The following is a 20,063-nucleotide window of genomic DNA, read 5'->3' as shown; positions in this document are numbered from 1 at the left end:
CTGCTGCTCCTGCTGAGCAGCTCTCAGTGGGCTGGGGTGGAAGATGCAGGCCTGAGCAGTCACCATGTGGAAAGCACAAAGGAAAACGGCCAAAATACAAAGAAAAAAAAGATTCCCAGAGTTTGCCAGCTTCCCCCAGCCAAAGGGCAAGCAGCTCTGGGGGTAAAACCTGTCCTAGAGAACAGCCACTCCCCTGGCCCCAGACCCCCTCAGCTCACCTCAGCTCATCTCCACATCCCTAAAGCTCATGAAATAGCACCAAATAACATCAATTTCTAATAATGAAACCAAGGGAGGATAAATACAGCCTAGGAAGGATAAATAAAGCCTGAGTAAGAACTGCTCAGTTCAGGAGTTCCTGGTGCTGAGAGGGCACAGGACCTGCTCCTGAGAGGGCAATCACCCTCCCCTTCCCTGCTGCACCACTGCAGGGGTGAGGACAGACAGCAGCTGGTCCTGTCCCCCCTCCTGCTCCAGGAGGTCCCACTCGTGCCCAGGGTCTCCCCCACTGCCACATCCCTGCTGGCTGGGCACTGCCTCCATCTCAGACCAACTCCTTTCCTCCACTAAGCCCAAATCCCTGCTGGACTAAGCACCCAAAACATGACCTAGACAAGTGCCTTTCCCTCTGACGAGGAGCAGTGATCTCATAGTTTAAACACAGCTGGGAGGAAAGCTCTGGGTAATTGTGAAATTGCAGGTCAGTGGATAATTGCATCTCCCTCCCCTGATTTCCATCACTCATGGAAGGTGAATGTGAAGGGAGAGTGGGCAGCTTTCCCTGCCAGCTGCAACTGCAGCATGGAGCTGGCAAATCCTCAGCTCTGACTGCAGAACTCAGCACTAGGTAAAAATGAGTATTAAAAAAAAAATAAAATAAAAATCCAGGCACCTGTCCCAGTTTGTGTCTGCTTAGCTATTTTTGATTGGAGACTTATTACCATGTTAAATCCTCCTAAAAGCCTGGTCAGCTCCGTTCTCTGAAATGGCTTTTTATAGTAAATCTGAAAGTTAAGCATATGGTTTGCTAAAGTGATAGCAGAAAGCTGCTCTGAAAACTTAACCTGTCATGTACCAGGAAAAATCCCCACTGTTCCTCCAGTTAGCTTTTCATTTTCTTTTTCATCCTTAAGAGAGCCTTTAAAAAGTCCTCCAATGATTCAGAGTATGTTTCTGAATACCCAGAGGTCTTAAAAAAGGGGTTGATGGAACCTAAACCATCTGCTAAGTTTTGAGCAAGTGTCCCTTGAGCCCTGGGCTGGCTCTGGCAGAGCCTGACACTGGTCACAGCCTGTCTGGGAACCCCCTGCCACCAGACAGGAGTTTGCAGTGGCACAAAAACCAGTGCAAACTTGCCTTCTCACTTAATAAATACAACACTCCACTCTACAGATTATTAAAACTTTCACTTCTAAGTAATTTCACCCTTTCTTCTCATTTTAAAGGAAGAAAAACTACCACTGCCATCATCTCCAGGATGTGCTTTCTCTTGACAGTGGAATCAAAGACAAAAAAAGCTGTGAAGTTTGGAATGCTCCTGGTGACTGTGGGATACTGCAGAGACAGGCACACACAGAGAAAGAAAGAATAAAATTTAACCAACCTTTCCCATTGTTCTCCTGTTTCACCAGCTGAAACTTGATATAGGCATGTGAGCACCCAAGCCTGAAAGCAACAATTACAAAACATTTCAGAAGATACAAAAATGGATTTAATTTCTTCTCTATACAAAGATTGATGTGATTTATAGAAATTAAACATTTTTTTCCTCTTAAAATAAGCAATAACCTCTCTCTGAGTTAAGGGCTGTTCTATGAAATGAATGGCCAGAACTCAGATCTGAGTTTACTACAGGAAAGAGAGAGCCCAAAACAACAGGAGGAAGGGAGGAGACTCACCATGCCACGCTAAAACACTCTGCTGCAAAGCCCTGATCAAACTGGGCAGTTTTTTATTTACACCTTTATTTCAGATACAGCAGCAGCATCAAGAAACACAACTGTTAATGCATGAAAATACATCACAAAACTTTTGTTTACATTTTTGGTGTGGCTTTGATGTCTGCAGGGGAATCCTCCTCTCCCCAGCCTCTCTCCTGACTGTTTTCTGATTGCTCTGATGGAGTGTGGATGCTGCTTTGACACCACTTTTCGCTGTCTGCTGCAGATTTTCTGAAAAGACAGATAAATGACAGTAGCTGAGCTGACATCCTCTGTTCCCTTTTCCCACAGGACAGCAAAGCTGACTGCTCCTGGCAAGTGAGAGCAACAACCACCACCTTGTGGCAGAACTTTCCTCTCCCTTCCATGAGCAGAAAGTGCTTTGTTCCTCTTGAGCAAGGATTGAGAGAGTTCATTAAAATAAATCTGCCTCTGTGGACTCAGCCTCTGATGCCAGCAGATACAAGAAACCACTGTGTAATGCTGAAAGCAAAGATTTAAGATTTCTGAATCTTGATACCTCTGGATAACATTCAAGAGTTTCCTGACTAAGTTTGATGCATCAGCTGAGCTACAGAGTTGTCCAAGGGAGGACAAACAGCACCAGATTTACAGGCTGAATTCAGACCTCCCACTATCAGGAAATTAAATACTTGGAAGAAAAGAAATATATTACAATTCTAAAATGTCATATATTCTGTGAGAATTCAAAACCTCCCAAGGGAGCTCTATGGCAGCAGTGCCACTGAAATGCAATCAGTTTTGGTGTGGAAATTAGGGAATGAAGATGCCTGCAGTGCTGTGGCATGGGAGGAAGCAGTTTGGCCATGAAGGCCAGGGAGGAGAAAGAAGAGTTCATTCATTTTTCCTGGACAAATAGATCTTGAAAATGCTATAAATCTGAACAAACAGATGAACTTGAAAATACAGATAAGCCTTCACATATAACAATGTCTAGACATATATACATACAACATCCCTAGACTTATTGACCCATGCACCCCTCAGAGTAATGTGAAATGGGAGGAGTGAACTCTAAAAACTCCATAGATTGGCAGAAAGAGACTTCTGTTTCTCTACAAAGACTGATGAAAAGACCCTAGCAAGAATTAAGACTGTTTTTGACCACCAAGGTTCTAAAGTTTTTGTCTCTGTGTTATCATGTGTATAAAAAATGGTCAAGAAGTGAAAGAAAAAAGGGTTTTCTGAAAGTTTATTCTGGTGTTCTTATTCTTGTAGTTTGTTAATAAACTGTCTTTATTCCTTTTAAGTTTTAAGCCTGTTTTGCTCTTATTCTAATCCATATCTCACAGCAAAAAAATAAGTAATTTTTTTAGTTACTGGTTTAAAACCACAACAAACAAAAAACTGAAGTATTGCTGGAGCTTGCTCTAGTGAGGCTGGATTTGTGAAGACTAAAAACCATCTCAAAAAAATCCTTCATATCCTGGTCTGTCCCATGACAGCCTTAAGCAACTCCTGCACTCCAAGAACTAAGGCACAGTTTCCTTCAATGCTGCTCAGCTGCAAGGTTTTCTGGTAAGAAAATGAAGTATCTAAGAGTGCTCAGCTTGCTTGCTGCTAAGTGATACACACAGTGCTCAGCCCACTGGGGTGGATCACAGTTACAGTTTAATGGTGCAAAATAACCTTGGCTTGACAGTTTTAGCACAGGAAACGAAGGAAAAGAACATATTTTAAATTGAAACAGCAAGGAAAAATTTATGGAGACAGAATGCAATTTCCTTTGCTGGAATGTGACCAGAGCAGCAGGATTAAGGAATCAAGGAACCTATTAAGGCATGTGAGGGTATAAAAGTAGACTGCTCTGTGTAAAGAGTGTCTGGGGCACAGGCCAATATTACAGACAGATGAACTCAATGCTCTGCTGTGTCACTGCCACCTCTGGTGGTTTTCACCCTTGTGAAGGGTTTTCCTCCCCAGTACCTGGCCAAGAGTAAAATCCAGCTCACCTGGACTGTGAAGAGCCACTCTGAGAAGACTCCACTGGTCCCAGCAATGGGCCAGGGGTGTCCAGCCTCCTGGCTTTCTGCATGCTGCTCCCAGGGGAAGGTCTCTCCCCACTCAGCCGGTCCTGTAACAGGTTTTCTCTGCTGAGGTTCACATCAGAGTATGGGCAGCCAACTAAGCTGTGACAGGAACAGAGAGAGGGCAATGAAAGCTTTACACTCATACAGACTTCCCTACCTCAGGCAGAGAAATCCATCACAAACCCAGAAAAAAAGGGGCCACACACTCTCAGGAGGTGCTGTTACCCAGCTCTAAGTGTGAGAAAGCAGAGGACTATATGGCAGGATTAAAAACCAAAGTCATGTTGTTAAAGAGCCACCACAGAGGACAAGAAGGGCTCATCCTCTGTAACCTGCTTATCAGAACAGCTTTTCATGAATCAACAGAGTTCTGCAACTTTCAGTCTGAAAAATTCAAAGCACTTTACTACATTATAAACTACCAGGTCTTCTGACCTCCCACCTGAGATTGTTTTCTTGCTCTTAAAATAATTTACTTGAGAAAAAGCTTCCTCTTCCAAGAGCAGGAAATCAAAAGGCAGAGCACAAAACATGAGCAGCCTCTCCTCACTGATACTTTAACATCCTATCCACGCCCTCTCCTCTTTAACTGTCTACTTGCATGTTGTTCTTTGGTATATTATTTCACCAACAGAACTCCTTCAGTACAGCTGGAATGTAGAAACTGGAGTGAATGAACCTGTTTGCATTGCAGCCATCATGATTACAGTGGTATAAAAAGAATTTATGATCAAACAGCCTGCTTAGACACAAGAGGGAGCTGCGATTGCAGTTATAGCTGTCTCCAGAATAACCACCCTGGGATCATTTCAGTGCAGTGCAATTGCTTGGTGCATGATTACTATTACTATTATTATTTTTGTTTTTGTTGCTGTTGCTATTGTTACTGCCAGCACTCATCCACATACGTGTAATGTGTTCCATAGCGGGGGCCCCGCACGTGCCCGATCCCCTGGCACCCCGGAGTGGGACACGCCTGTCCCACTGCTCCCTCTGCATCTTCAGCACCTGAGAGCAGGAAAAAATGGAAGATGAAGAGATTTGCAGGTGAAGAAGTGCACTTAGGAAATGAGCCATGTAACAACAGCATGTCCTGTATTTACCTAGAGGCACCTGCAGAGCGTGTCCAGTTTTGTCACACCAGCCCACAGGATGGATGTCAGGGCTGTCTGCATCCAGCCAGAAATCGTAGTGATGGTCCCAGCCATCAAAATGTATCTGAAAGAAGCAGAAGTGTCAGGGAAAGACACAATTCCGGCCATGACTCAGCTTTTACGTTAACTTCCCCCTTTGTTTCACCTTGTTCAGCTTGGGGCTGATTCATTCACTCTTTCAGATCAATCTTTCAGTCAGGCACAATCATCTCTGTGCTCAGTTTAACTCTTTCTTTTCCTGCACCTGTGTTCCACAGAATAACCAGGTTCTGAAGATGCAGCCTGTCACCCTGCAGCCCGTGGGGTGCTCTAACACACAAAGTTATGCAAATACAAATGCTTATTTGTTTTGTCTTCTGTGGATCCCAGAACACTGTAAAAGCCAACAAGTTTGGTGAGTTTTGCAGTGAACAAGCTGCAGTTTTCTGCTGGATGAAGAGACTGGTGTTAGCTCAGATCAGGTCACATTAACAGAGACTGAGGAGCACTGGGGTTTAAAGGCTACTGGGTTGTTCACACAGCAAAGTTTCAATGTACAAACTGAGTATCATGCCACTACAGACTGGCAAAGCTTGGCTTTTGTTCACAGCAATGAGACCCAGAATCAGCCAGATAATGGGGAGTGAACTCCACTCCTGCCAATGTAATCATCCTTTGGGAAGGAGACCTGTGGCCAGGGAGTCTCCACCAGTGCAGCCTCCACTTTAACTGGCTCTTACTTAGTTCCTCAGAAGCCAAAGCACAATAGATTATTTGGGCAATGTATTTGCATGAAAAGACTGGGTTAAAATGCATTTATGTGACAAATTTGTACTGGAGAATGACACTGCTTCCCATATGCACCAGGGTTTAAATTGCTTTGGGTTTTCCTTTCCAGTCAGGCAGTTTCCCCAGCAGAACACTCCTGCTGCCACCAGTCACAGAGATCACATGGAAAATGCCAAGAGATGGGACATCACACTGTCAAGTGTTGGTTTAGAACAGCTACATTGGAACAGTACCTAACAACACTAACAACTAACAACAAGCAGGCCAGTTTCAGATTTCAGCAAACCAAAGCAACAGGAGCCATTTCCAGCTGGGCAGGCCTGGAGGCCTCAGCAGCTGCTGCTGTTTGCTGCTCTCGTTCTGAAGGGAGGTTCCCCCTGGGCTGCCCATCCCGGGCTCCTCAGCACAGGCTCTGCTTTGGGACTGAGGTCATACCTTCACACGGAGGTTGTCTTTGTCAACGATTGTTGCCACTCTTATCAAGATGGGATTTCGTCTGTCCACAGCCTCTAACTTTGTATTAACCTGGAATCCATGAGGAGGACGCTGGAAGAGAGGATTGTGAACAGAATGCTAACAAGCCTTGGAGTTCAGAGCTGGCACCTCCTCTGAATGAAATGTGCTCCAGTTTCCATCCACCCCCAGCTGCCTTTGGAGCTTTGAGTTATCCCACATGGCAGACTGTTCAGAGGCTAAAATCAGAGTTCCCAAGAGGTTAAAATCAGAGTTCCCAAGGGGACTGAGCCTCTCTTCCAACCTGACTATTCAGGTTAATAAAATATTAAAATCATTCTTCCTCCTTACCCATTTTACTGCCAATGGCTGGGGCAGGAAGGAGATGCACTCCTGAGCTAAGGGTTTAACTCCATACCTGAAGTTCCTCTTTGATCACTTCACAGGGACACAGACATCTATCACTGCACACACCACAGAACAGAGAATCTAAACTGCTTTTATTTCCAAGAGTATCTTACTGAACCAGCCAACCTTGTCTGTGCTCCCTGAAGCTTGAGCTGAGCGCTCAAGGTCCAAATCCTACCCAGAAGAGGAGCCAGGCTCTTTGTTTAAGCCTTTCTGAAGGGTTGCTGCCCTCCTGGCAGTAGTTTATGAATGTTTTGGAATTGCAAGCCCAAGAGGATGGGCTGAAATAACAATGCTTACATTGGAGCTGTCTCCTGAGTTTTTGGGTGGAGAGGGCAGAAATCCAGACCCAAGATCTGCTATTTGTACTGATGACCTGTGTCTCCAGACTACATAAGACAGCTCTTTAAAACTGTTAAAAGCTAATTCAGTGAGAAATGCCTGTTCTGGCTCTCAACCCGCATTTTTATGTACTGATTTCCTGTAATTGCTAGCTGGAATAATAATAATAATTTTTAAAAAATCAATAGCTCCGCCATTTATTTGCACTTCATTCCAACCAAGCCAGAAAAATAAAGAGGTTTGATCTTGAAATAGTTCTATTAACTGCTGATATATCAAATACCTTTTCTTTTCTGTCTCATTTTTGAAACACAGTTTTAGATGCTAATTTGCACTCAGGAGTTTCATGAGAGCCAGAATTGGTCCTTCTACTCTTCTCTCAAAGGCTGATACCTGCAGGAGCAGAAGAATGGCTGCAGAAATGCCTGGGAAACAGGAAAGGAGGCAGACAAGGCAGCTGCATCCTCCTTGGGAAGACACTTGGAGGAACCCAAAGAAGGAGTTCTCAGCACTGAACAGGCTCCCTGTCCTGAGCAAAGCCCTCTCATGCTCAGGTGTTATTTCTCAGCACACTTTAGACCCTGAAAATCTACAGGAAGAAGCTACAATGACAAACCTTACAGAGGACTGGGGCTGGGAGCTTTAAGTTCACATTTTCCAGCTCTATTGGGATTTTAGGAGTGTGGCTGAAAAAAGCTTAGTCCACCCTTCAGGACAATTGTTCACAACAACAGCTCACAATCACAAGGCTGAGAGAAGCACCTTCACACTGAGTCTGAAAGCTGGTCTGAGCTTGGCAGAGATGCTCCTTCATCTGTTAATACATTTATTTCTGTGGAGGGCACAGCTGGCCCCTCCCCAGGAGGACTAAGATCTCTATCAGCACATGTAAACCCTTGATATTAACTCCCCTACTTTAATTCCAGCCTCACCAGCCAGGGAAGTATGGATTTGCACAACTGCAAGGTGAATTTCAGAAAGGTTTTTAAAACTTTATGTAGAGGGGACACCAGGTAACTGCACTCCTCCTCCTCTCTGTGAGGCTCTTCCCACCTACTCTGGAAGTCACAGTTACCTGTGTGGACTGAAGGCTCTGCCTTTAAACCTGCTAATGGAGCCACTCAAGATATTTACTCAAAAATCCTTCCCAAGCCAGCTTTCCACAGTATTGAAAAAATAGATCTTGCATTTTGCAGTGTGTTTTTGTTTTAGCAGTACTGAGATGATCTTAAAGTAAACCCCAGTTTCACTCTCCTGGCACAGACAAGGTGAACCAGGCTCAAATAAAGTCTCTAGCATAAAAAGGGAGGATAACAGCACCTGAGCAAGAACAAGCAGAGATTCACCCACCAGTTTAAATGCTCTTGCTGGGGCTGCTTGGGAATTAGTTTCTTCCAGGTATTTCTCCCATGAGAAGGCTTTGGAATCCCTGTATCCTGGAAAAACAGAGAATTAACATTTCTGTAAGAATAACCCCACATTTACTGTTACAAACAGCAAAAAGGCAGGTCTGTAATCAGCACTTAGAATGGATGGTGCTGGAAAGTGACCTGTTTGTTCCTACCTGCCACCTCCAGCACCCAGAGCAGCTCTGCCAGTTCCCCACTTTTACACTGGGCTCGAACCCTGGAGAGTTAATTTCTGCACAGCTTCATCAATTCTTATTCTCTGGAGAAAACTCCAGTTATGAGACAGTCAGAGGATGCTGTGATGTGCAGTGGCATCACTACATTAATTTCCTGTTCCATTAACTGCTCTATGTGTGAGTGGCTGTAAGACTGTAGAACCTTCTCCTCTCCTGCTGCCAGCTGAGTAAACCCAGCAGCCTGGAGAGAACAGAAAAGGCTCCATGGGTGTGCTCCTCAAAAACAGTGGGATGTCTCTCCCTGGCAACTACATTTAAGAAACTGCTCTACTTTTTTCCTATTTCAGTAATTTTTACCTTCAGGACGGGTTCCTTTTGGCAGGAGGGTGCAATGACTAAATGCAGAGCACAGTCTGCAACTGCTGCATTTAAGCCCCTCAGCAGGGAGACCAGAACTGGCTGCAGGTTTTGTTGGGGGAACAAGAAATCCTGATAGGAGCAGAGAACTGCAGAGCCCAGCCCTGCTGAACCTTCCAGGAGCAGGGACAGATGTGGTGCTGCTGAGAGGGAATGTTCACAACCCCTTCTCTATCTGCAGCACAGACACTGAGGCCAATTCCACCTGTGCAGAGGGACCAGGCAGTGCTTCCCACTCCACTGAACCTGGAACACAGCAAATACAGGAACTCTTGCTCCAGGGCTGTCAGTTTGACAAATGTCAGGCTTAATTTTTTTATGTTTGCTATTTTTAAGGTGAATGAGCACTTCCAAGGCCTGAAAACAACAATGGTTTTCCCTGTACATTCTGTCCTCTCTTATTTGCCAACATTCTCTTCGTTTACCAAATTCCAGTACAGAAGAAAGAGATGTGGATTCAGTTTCTCCTTCATTTCCAGAAATTCCATCTAGGAAGTCATCAGAGCGTGGTGCTAACAATGCCAAGGCTGTAGTTCAATCCCCATATGGGCCATCCACTTAGGGGTTGGACTCTTAATGATTCTTGTGGGTCTTTCCAACCCAGAGTATTCTGTGATTTCCAGAAATTCCATCTAGGAAATCGTGGTACACAGATCCCTTTTTCTCCCAGCTCACCTTCAAGGAAATGCTGGAAATCCTTCTCACTTTTTCCCTTCTAAAATCAAATTCAATTACAAATTACCAAACCCCATTCCATTTCTTCAAAGAACTATGAAACAAAATAAATTGCAGTGGCAAAAAGTAGGAACAATAATATTGTTCAGGCAGTGAAGAGTTGTGAAGCGAACCTGGAACTTGTGAATATGTAATTTTGTGGAAGATACAGTTTGCAGGTTCTTTGGCTGAGGCAGGAAGCAAATCTCACTTGTAACCTACCAGGTGGTGTTGTCAGTGGGGTTCCAGTTTCTTGGCAGTAGCCGACAGGACGGATATATGGGCTGCTCGTTTCACACCTGAATCAAAGAGGGAAAGTTGGCAGCAGTCAGATGGAAAGCAAAAAGAAAGGCAGGATTTCAAATGCTGTCTGATAGGCCTTTGCTGGGTGAGCAGATGCTTTCAGTGGGTGTGATCACGGTGTAGAAGACAAGCACTGTCTCATTGGAATGTGTAACACTGGGTTTTCAAGGCATTCAAGCTGTCCCAAAAGAAAGGGAAATACAAAGTGAATCTTGCAATGTTTTGGTTGGAAGGGATGTTAAAGCCCATCCAGTGCCACCCCTGCCATGGCAGGGACAGCCACAGCTGCTCTGGGCACCCTGTGCCAGGGCCTGCCCACCCTCCCAGGGAACAATTCCTTCCCAAGACCCCATCCATCCCTGCCCTGTGGCAGTGGGAAGCCATTCCTCCTGTCCTGTCCCTCTGTCCCTTGTCCAAAAGCCATCTCCAACTCTCCTGGAGCCCTTTCAGGCACCACAAGGAGTTTTCCTACCTCCAGTGCTTCCCAGACAGCTCAGGCCACCTCCATTAGCTCTGCACTGAGCTGCCCAGCACCCAAACAGGAAGGAACTAGTGGGCAACTGGCTGTTGGTGAAAACCCCAAGTAATTATTTACATGCCTGACACCTGATATAAGATCCCAGTTTTAGGACCTGCATTTAAAACAGTCTACCTGCAGACATGTATCAGAAATAAAACTTTTACCAGTAGTCATAGCTCTCATCCCAGTTATCGAAATGGATCAGCAGCCGGTTTTCCACCATGTCTGTGATGGTGGCAACACCAACCAGGGAGGGGTTCTTCTTGTCCACTGCTTCCAGTTTCATTCCCAGACGAAAGCCTGAAGGTGTGACAGGCTGGGGAACAGGACCAGGAAATGGAAATCAGCCACATTCTTGGTCAAGCCACTGAAATCTCCCTTATAAACTCCTTTGATCCCAAAACCCACAGACCAAAACAGACTGCAGTGACTGCCAAGAGGTTTTCAGACAGGATTTCCATAAGTTCTGGCAATGACTGTTACTATTACTAAAAAAAGAGCTGGTGTGGCTCAAAAAACAGCATTTCCAGGTACACCCACCACTGCAGACTCCCAGGCTGGGACACCCTGCAGTGACTTGCTGAGGATAATGAGCTTTGCACATCCTGTTTCACTGGAGAGTCTTCAAGGACTCAAGTGAGTGGGAACCTGGGCAGAGCTGGGCCCTGATGCCACTGGAGTCACTGACTGTCCATGTGCAGCTTCCAATCCACCAGCCCTTGGGCTTTGTGTCATCCCAGTACCATGAAATGGGAGGATTTCATGGGAACTGAGGTTAACAACCACTGAGAGAGCACCAGTGGGGAAGGATGACAAATGCTCAAGATGCACAGCCCCATAATGAATCCCACAGCACACATGAGCATGCTGCTGGAAACCAGAAATTATTTTGGAAATTATTAAATTAGAGAGAAGCAACACAAATATCTCGACTGCAGGGGCACAGTAAAACAGACAGTTGTAATATATTTAATAAATGGTTCAGTAAATCTTTTCCTCCAGCATTAAGAAGGAAGGGAAATACAAATTCTTTCTTTGGAAAGTCAGTGACTGGGGAAAGGAATAAAAATTGTATTAGTTTTCCTTCTCAAAAACAAAATGTAGCAGGAAGTAGTTTGCATCTGATTGTACCCTGGCTGTACCTCTGACATTAGCATATTAAAATCACATAAATATTCTGGTTAAAACTCACTTAGCACCAGACCTATTGAAATCCCTTCTATTCCCTATCACCACTTACACTGCTGAGGGTCTTAAAAAGGCTTTTTGGAGCTGCTTGAGCTTTGCAGTTCTTCAGATAGGAAGTCCAATTAAATTCTCCCTCCTTGAAACCTATGAAGAGAGAAAAAAAGATTGTTTTACGTCTGTTGCCTGGTACATTCTGCTGGGTTTTTCAGAAATGGAAATTGCCTGGAAAGAATATGAACTTTGCATGATAACTGCCCTGCTATGATCTCCAGGGGCTGTGCATTTCAGCTAAATCAGCTCTCTCTTTTTCACCATAATGGCTAATCATTAATCTCAACCTTCAAATGTTTCTGGGAAATTTAATGCAGGAAAGAACTGAACCCAGGAAAGAAGCAAGTTCTGAAGCACAGAGAGACATCCAATCCAGAGATTCTAACGTAACTAACAATGTCAGTCTTGGGGAATATCACAGAGAAGATATTCTGCTCTTCTGGGTGTCACAGTGTTAGTCAAACCTCTTCCCTTCAGCCCCTCAGATCGAGCTGCACGATGAAACCACACTAAAAATGAAATATGTAGAGCCAGGACATTCAGTTCTTAGTAGAATTTATGGTTTCTTGTACACAGCTCTATTTTCTGTCATACCTTTAGGAGGGAGCAGCTTATGGCTTGTTTTTTCACACCAGCCCACAGGATGGATGTCTGAGGAATCAGCATTAGCCCAGAAGTCGTAGCACTCTGGGTAACCATCGAAGTGCAGTCTCATCCTGTACCCCTGCACCTACAGAGACAGAAGCTCTGACTATCACCAGTGTCACAAAGCAGAAAGAAAATCACTAATAAAACACTCCCTCGTACTTGTACTTACAGAGAAAGTAACTTAGGATCTCATTTATTCCTCAAAAACTCCAGTTGTATTTTAACTCTCCCACTTTCCACGCTCCTCTTGCCCCACTCCAAAGAGCTGAAAATAGAACTGGGAGTGGAACCTCCCTGAGCTCCTGCTCCAAGCCATGCACACATTCCTGGGGTACAAAAGCAGCCCCAGAACTTTTATGCCTACACCAGATCAACCCGGATTTCACATAACTGAAGCTGCATGAAGCATCCTGATTTGTTTACATTTACCAAGTCTTAGGGCCTCATGGCATTGCTCTTTTTCATACTTGTTCACTACAGGCAATTAATAGCCTTGCTATTCTTAGTTACAAGTGCAAAAATCTGCCAGTAGGATTTCAGCAAAGATCCTTAATCACATAACACCATTCCTTCAGTGTCACCTTGAACTCCTACCATTAATTAACTAAAGTACTATTACTCTTCTGTTTCAACTTTTTATTGAAAAGAATTATATATGTACGTGGGACTTTTGGAACCAAAGACAAGGAAAGCAATTACCTCAGCCACTGTGAGGACACAGAATCGAGAGGGGTGTTCAGGATCCACCCCTTCCAATCTCATTCCAACTTTAAATCCATTTCGGCCTTGTGGGAATGACTGATACTGTGAGGGGGGAAGAAACATTAAAGACAAAATCTATTGCAGAGCAGTCATTAAGCATACTTAAGGCTACAAATTTTTGTATTTCAGACTTCCAATGTTCAATTCAGAGAAGAAAATCCCACCCCAAGTAATTGTGGCTCCAATGGACAGGTGCAGGCTCAGGGGTCAGTAACAGCACCATCATATTTACTCGTTATTCTAATTAATCTCTCAAAAACACTGAACTCTTACAATTAGCTACAAACACATCTTTGAGCAGACACAGAAATGAGCTCTTCTCAAACACAAAAGCATCCCCTTCTCAGCTCAATGCAGAATCCAAGAGCTGGAGAAGCCACAGTCACTTTGTGTCACTCCAGACTCCCCAAAGGTAACTTTGTCATCTTCCCACAGTGGAAGGGACAAGGCAGGCTTGATCTGCAGCCCAGTTCCACTCTTACTCCAGAATTTGTGCTTTTCATTTATCTTTATCCAAGTGAACAGTTGAAATACCCTGAAGTGGGACTGCAAATGACCCAGTGCAGGACCAGACCTTCCTTCTGAGCTGCCTCTGGAAGGACCAGCAGCGCTGGGCTCTGGAGAGCTCCCTGGGAGCTGCGTTTAACCGGTGCAGAGGCAGCATCAGCACGGCTGAGCTCAGCCCCTGGCACCTCCAGGTGAGTGACACAACCCCCAGCTCCCTCCTGAGCTCAGCTGCACCCCCTGAGTGACCCCACAGCACAGGGGACAGACTGTCTGTCTGTCTGTCTGTCTGTCCCTCTCCAGCCGTCCAACAGCAGATCCAAACCCTTGCTGCTTATTTCTGAGATTCAACCAGCATTTTTTACACCCTGGTTTGGGATCAGACCCCCAGGGCAAATGCCTGTTTCCCTGGGCAGAAAACAAACATTCACTGCCTGCTTTTACCAAAACAACTCAGAAATACAAGTGCTGCTTAAGGGTGGTCCCCAGTCCCAGCTCCACCGAGCCAGTGCTCCTGTGACTGCCAGTAATGCTGGGATGCTGCCCGAGAAAAACAGCAAGAGAGTGAAAAAAGCTGCCAACCTCTCTGAACAGCTTTTGGGGAGCAGCTGGCATCTGTTCCTCTTCCAAGTAGGAAGACCAGTTCCATACCTTCTTCTTTCCAGGAAGCACTAATCAATCAAAAACAATGAGAAAATGAGAGGAGTTTCTGTCTGACTCCTGCTCTGCTCCTCCCACGCTTGCTGTGGCACCCAGGAGAGGCAGTGTTACCCAACTTTTGAGGAAAAGTAGGAATTCCAGCACTAGGAAAACCCTGCTCATTCCTCAGGAAATGCACATTTATTGTATCACAGCCCAAATGAACTGTGGCACCCGGACTGCTGCCGAGCTGCCCACGGAAAGGTGCCAGGGAAAGTCTGGACAAGACAGAATAACTTAAAATTGGGGGAATTAATTCTTCCTCCTGACATCTCACAGAGGAGTAAGGGGTTAAATGTAAACTAACAGGCAGCACAGAGAGGCATATAATTGCAGCTAAAATAAGCCTAAAATAAAATAAATTAAAAACCAAGTGATTCTTTTCCCAGTTCATAATTTTATATATATATATATACACATATACACACATATATTTATAACCTCCTAATAACACAATGCATCTACTAGAGAGGCAGCTCCCAGATGATGAAAACAACTTGGATTCATTCTGGTAGAACCACAGTCTTACACACAGAAAATTATATAAAAAATATAAATAATTATAATATATAATTATATTAATATATAATACATTAATAATATATATAATATATATTTTGCATAGTATATTTTGTATCTATTATATATAACATATTAATGTATTTTAATAGGTAATTATATAATATATAATAATCACAATAATTATATAAAATATATAATGCACATTAGATATACATCATTATTTAATAATGTATATTAAAACTCCCCCCCAGTTACACACTGACTGATTTAAGGTATGCAATACATTTAACTCACAGTCTACAATCAATCACTTTGTTTACAGTTTATTTTTTACTTAGCACAGTAGGCTGTGGCTGAAGTTCTCCAAAGTCAATGGCAAAAAGATTGTTATTGTCTCAGTGAGCTGTGGATGAATCTGACTCCTGGCAGATCCTTACCCTGTGCCCACCATGCAGGCAAATCCAGGATATTCCTGCTAATGCACCTCTGGAGCTGGCTGTGCTAAGAGGGTTATGTATCCCATAAGCTGTTCTGAATGTGAAATCAGCTCTCCTGTCCTTTCCTCTTCTATTTACTATTATTCACTTTATAATAGCTACTAAAAAAAAATCTATAAACATTAAAGCAAAGAGACTATGAGCTTAGCTCACCTTGTTTTATTGGTTTAGTGTTTCTGCGGCTTTTCATATTATTTGATTTATTCTTCTCCTAGACACAGATACGTTAGAAAGAAGTTTAGCAAGATTGTTTTTCCCTCCCTCTGATCATCTCACAATGCAGGTACAACAGGGATGTAAGAGGGAACTAAAAGGTCTATTAGCCAGCATTGCTGTCTCTTCAACAAGCCTGAAAAAACATCAGGAGGGAATGTTACACAGATAGCGCTGATCTTGGTATCCCAAAGTGCTTTACAAGTTATTTCATGTATGCAGCTGAAGTTCATTTAAATGTGGCTGCTAAAGAGCAGCACAGGACCAAAATCTGCATTACAATACCGAGGATTTACTTTCTGCAATGCAGGATTTGCTGCTCATGTCAGCAACCTTACTGGAACACTCCTTTTTCCTTTCCCTTTCTTAGTCCATCTGTGCTGGAAATGGATACAGGGGAACAAAAGGAATTTATGAAGCCCTGAAAGAAGCAGAAGCTTCAAGTAAATCCTGTCAGAGATGAGCACCCCAGACAATGTGGCCTCCCTGTGTCACACTCCAAGCCTGACCATCATTTGTGTTTCTTCTGTGTGTTTGCAAACTCAGGTTTGATTCCTCCCAGGCTGTCATTTCTCAGAGCAAACCGTGCCATACAAAGCTGCCAAACATTCCCCAGAAGGGACAGGGGGCAGTTTCTAACGAGGATGAGGAGAAGGGGGAAGAGAGGGCTTCTGAAAACATCCATCCCCTAAAACATCTCCCCCATACCCCAGAGAAAAGCTGAGCAAGACGATGAGTTAAACTGCTCATGACAGCAGAGGCTGCAGCTTTATTTCCCACAAACACCTACCCCAGTTCTGCCCCACAGAGCCACTTTTATAATGTGAATAAACATGAAATGGCTCAGAAAGGCCCTGATGGGCAGGAGCAGAGCAGAGGGGGGCACAAAAGGCCCCAGGAAGGAGTTAGGGGCTGCAGGAAACTGAAGGAAGGATCAGCTCAGGACTGAGGCACTGCTGTTTATGCAGGTTTCCGGTGGTGCACTGCAAGGATGTAATAAAACCCAAACAAACCCCCTGCTTTGACACTGAGCTTCAATAGCACACAACAGTATTTGAGTGTAGTTATTATGGAGACAAGTGATGTTATTACTGCAAACTCCTGACTTTCACTTCCCTGAGCTATTCACTCACCCCTGTGGCTCCTCAGGACAGATATTCCCATCACAGATGGAAATCAGGATCAGACCCAGACCATTCCCTGGGTACAGAACAACCCCCCTCAGCCCAATCTGCACTGCACAAGGAACTCTGAGACACGTGCCCCTGCTTTTCACAGCTCTCTTTAAAGGAAGTACATGCAGCCTCATTTACCTCATCCTCACACGTGTTTTCCTCCTCATCCTCCGAATCCAGAGGCAATCTTCTCTTCCTCCGGAGACGTCTGACAGGCCTGCCAGCCTCAGCCACCTGACAGCCACTGCTGGTAGCAAGATTGCCATTATTCCCTGTTTCTGCAGCCACCTGGAATGTCTCTGACATCATTAAACATCCAAAATTAAAAACAATATCCAATTAAAAGTGCAACATTATTCCTGCACTGTTCCAAGTGTCTCTGAACCTCTTGGAATGAGGAGGCCTGGGCTGAGGACCTGAAGAAATGAAAGTTGTCTGCAGGATTTCCTGGATATAGAACGGTAACACTTGGTCTGACAGGTTCATTCTACTCACAGCAACACCCTTTAAATGCTTTCAAACAAAAAATGGGAAAAATCTGGGATATCTGTACCTCTCCCTGTGCTGCTGGGAGCCTGTCTGAGCACAAAGCTTTCCATTCTCAAAGTAATCCATTTGCTCACAGGTTTGGGAATTGGAGCAGGGCACGGCTTGTCTGGGCACTGCAGAGGTAAAGAAAAATACAACTTTTAAATCAAAATGCTGAAACATCTTTCAGGCAATGTGTTCTGTCAAAGTCCTTTACAAACTTTCATTAACTGACACTCAGTATCCAATTGTGAGGGAAGGAACTATCAGCTGTGAGCTGCCACACCACCTCAGTAGAGAAAACCCCTTTTATTTGTAATGTTTTCATTTTGGAGCACTGGTCTCCAGTAGTACTCTCAGGCACACCTTGGTTGACTTGATGATCTTAAAGGTCTTTTCCAGCCTCACTGACTCCATGATACAATCTGAGAGGGAGCTCTGCTGAAACAGTAATTTATTGAAAGGAAACTGGTGATTTACAGAGTGAGTGATGCTGAAGAGCCTGAAGGGCTGAGCCCAGGGAAGAAGGACCCACGGTGCAGCAGTTTGTGGGGAGCTTTGAGAAGTTCATGACAAACTGTCTCCTGGGAGAGGAATTCCCTGCTGGAGCAGGGAAGGAATGTGACTCTGTGTGACCCTGAGCAGGGACAGGAACAGCCTGTGATGAGCTGAGCATAGCCCCCATTCCCATCCCCCTGTGCCACCAAGGGGAGCAGGGAGAGTGAAGGAGGGAGGGGTTTGGCACCACACAGCCTGTCCTGCTAAAGGCATCACAGCAAATCCAGATGAAGAACTAGAAATCTCATCCAGACACACACAGGGCAGCTCTGGAAAAGGAATGATATGTGGCAGACTCCTGAGAGTCATCCTTGAAGCTCGAAACACAGGCCATGCAGGAACACTTTATTGGTCCAGATAAAATTATTAAAGTATGCTAAATAGTGTCACTGTGCATCTTTTATTACTCCTGACCTGCAAATGCAACCAAGCATCAAAAAAAACCTAAAACCAAACCAACTAAAAAACCAATTTTCTGATGAGCAAATAGCTGCAAAGATTACTCACTCCTTGATCTTCTTTGCTGTGTGCATTATGGAGCCACTGGACTCCAGAATGAAAGAGGCAAGTCAAAGGTGGTTGCATTTGGAAGCTCTGCTCTAAAGCCTTTATTCCAAGCACTTCATTAGTCTGAGATCTTTCCTAAGCCATCTGCACTTCACTGAAACATCAGTCTGAAAGCACTTGCTTTGCTGTGAAACAGGGCTCCTTGCTGAATGGAGTTTCTCTGGCTTCTACTCCTGTGTGCTTCCTGGCCTCAGAATCCTGCCTCTAGCACCCCATCAAAGCTTCATCCCAAATGTTCTTCCCTCTCTTTATCTAAAGCTTGTATTTCTTAAAGCTTCAAAGATGCTGGACTTGCTTCTGAAAGGCTCATGTCCTTTTCTTGGAGACAGAGCACAATTTTCATTTCAACACAAAGAAAAATATCCCATTCTGAAGAAATGATAATTCTAAGTGGACTCAGCTTCCTGCAGGAAGTTCACTTCCCTCAAACACTGCAGAGCAGCAGCATCCCAGTGCAGAATCCCGGGGCTGAGGCTGGTGGGACAGCTCAGTGCCAGGGCAGAAGGTCAGGGGAAGGAGACCTGCAAGCTCCAGAGAGTTCCTGTGCTGGGAAGGGACCCATGGCACTGCAGGAGCCCTGTTTGCCCCTGAATTCCACTCCTGACCTGAAGCCTCCAACTTTCTACCGCCAGGTTCAGTGTGAGCACAATTCAGCCAAAGGCTGGACCTGCTGCAGGTTAACACTTCAGCATTCCTGCAGCTCCAGTTCCAGCCCCAGCACGGCTCTCTAGGATTGTTTTAACTGGGCCAAAAGCAGGACAGATGTTTGCAAACAGCAATAACAAAAACCTCTGGGTAGCAGAGGACACTCTCTGCAGGAGTTCGGCAGTTTCCACTGGTTTATCTGGAATGCAGATGTGCCACATCTGGGTCAGGGAACACATCTCCATCCCCACTGTCCCCATCCTTCTCCTGACCCCAAACAGGGCCCAGGCTGCCCCCCAGAGATCCCCAGCTGTACCCGAGCCGCACTTTTGGAGGATTAGATTTACCCCTCTCTTTATTCACCACCGACTTCCCCTCCCAAAATCCCCATTCCATCACTTCTGCACTTTCAATTTGCTGCCAGAAAGTTTCATGGCCGCTTTTCCCGTCACGTAAAATCTCTCTTTTCAAACTTAAGTCTTTCTGCTTTTGGGGGTCTCCAAGAACTGTTTCTATTTCACTGGATTTATATGTTTGTTGGTATTTTAACTTGTCACAGTTCCGAGGAGTTTCACCGCAGCGGGACAACCCCGATTTTCTGCACCGCTTCTTGCGTCAAAACTGGGCAAAGAGCGGCTCAGAAACTCCGAACACTTTCTGACCGTGCAAATACCTCAAAGCGCCGTTCTGCCGGGCTCCGCGGCGGGCCTGGCGGCGTCTCCTCCCTCTGAGGGCTTCGAACGCACTTTCGGCCCCGCGAGGCCCGGCCGGCCCCGGCAGCCCCGGAATGGCGGCGGCGCCCCGGCCCGGCTCGGTTCGGTTCGGCTCGGCTCGGTTCGGTTCGGTTCGGC

The 20,063-nt window shown here is 45.0% G+C and overlaps 1 protein-coding gene across 4 annotated transcripts in view; it reads right to left on the bottom strand.

Moving 5' to 3' along the window:
* Positions 1 to 19,864, bottom strand: part of LOC107214194 (lethal(3)malignant brain tumor-like protein 3) — a 32,564-nt gene extending 12,700 nt beyond the window's left edge. The window contains exons 1-16 of one of the 4 annotated variants that reach the window (XM_033519536.1): positions 17,468 to 19,864; positions 17,053 to 17,161; positions 15,680 to 15,737; positions 14,391 to 14,479; positions 13,242 to 13,346; positions 12,489 to 12,624; positions 11,896 to 11,987; positions 10,820 to 10,971; positions 10,055 to 10,131; positions 8,467 to 8,552; positions 6,349 to 6,459; positions 5,095 to 5,209; positions 4,900 to 4,999; positions 3,914 to 4,090; positions 2,040 to 2,171; positions 1,604 to 1,665 (exon numbers count right to left, since the gene is read on the bottom strand). In XM_033519536.1, coding sequence (XP_033375427.1) covers positions 1,604 to 1,665; positions 2,040 to 2,171; positions 3,914 to 4,090; positions 4,900 to 4,999; positions 5,095 to 5,209; positions 6,349 to 6,459; positions 8,467 to 8,552; positions 10,055 to 10,131; positions 10,820 to 10,971; positions 11,896 to 11,987; positions 12,489 to 12,624; positions 13,242 to 13,346; positions 14,391 to 14,479; positions 15,680 to 15,737; positions 17,053 to 17,161; positions 17,468 to 17,625 — 1,759 coding nt within the window. In that variant the 5' untranslated portion in view covers positions 17,626 to 19,864. Of the gene's footprint in view, positions 1 to 1,603; positions 1,666 to 2,039; positions 2,172 to 3,913; positions 4,091 to 4,899; positions 5,000 to 5,094; positions 5,210 to 6,348; positions 6,460 to 8,466; positions 8,553 to 10,054; positions 10,132 to 10,819; positions 10,972 to 11,895; positions 11,988 to 12,488; positions 12,625 to 13,241; positions 13,347 to 14,390; positions 14,480 to 15,679; positions 15,738 to 17,052; positions 17,214 to 17,467 lie in introns of all 4 variants that reach the window. The other 3 variants (XM_033519534.1, XM_033519533.1, XM_033519535.1) reach the window with 3 other exon arrangements.
* Between the last annotated feature and the right edge of the window lie 199 nt (positions 19,865 to 20,063).

This window comes from Parus major, chromosome 23 (assembly GCF_001522545.3).
Source record: "Parus major isolate Abel chromosome 23, Parus_major1.1, whole genome shotgun sequence".
NCBI classification, from domain to species: domain Eukaryota; kingdom Metazoa; phylum Chordata; class Aves; order Passeriformes; family Paridae; genus Parus; species Parus major.
Note: the sequence above shows the minus strand (reverse complement) of the source record. Positions and strands in the feature narration are given on the sequence as shown.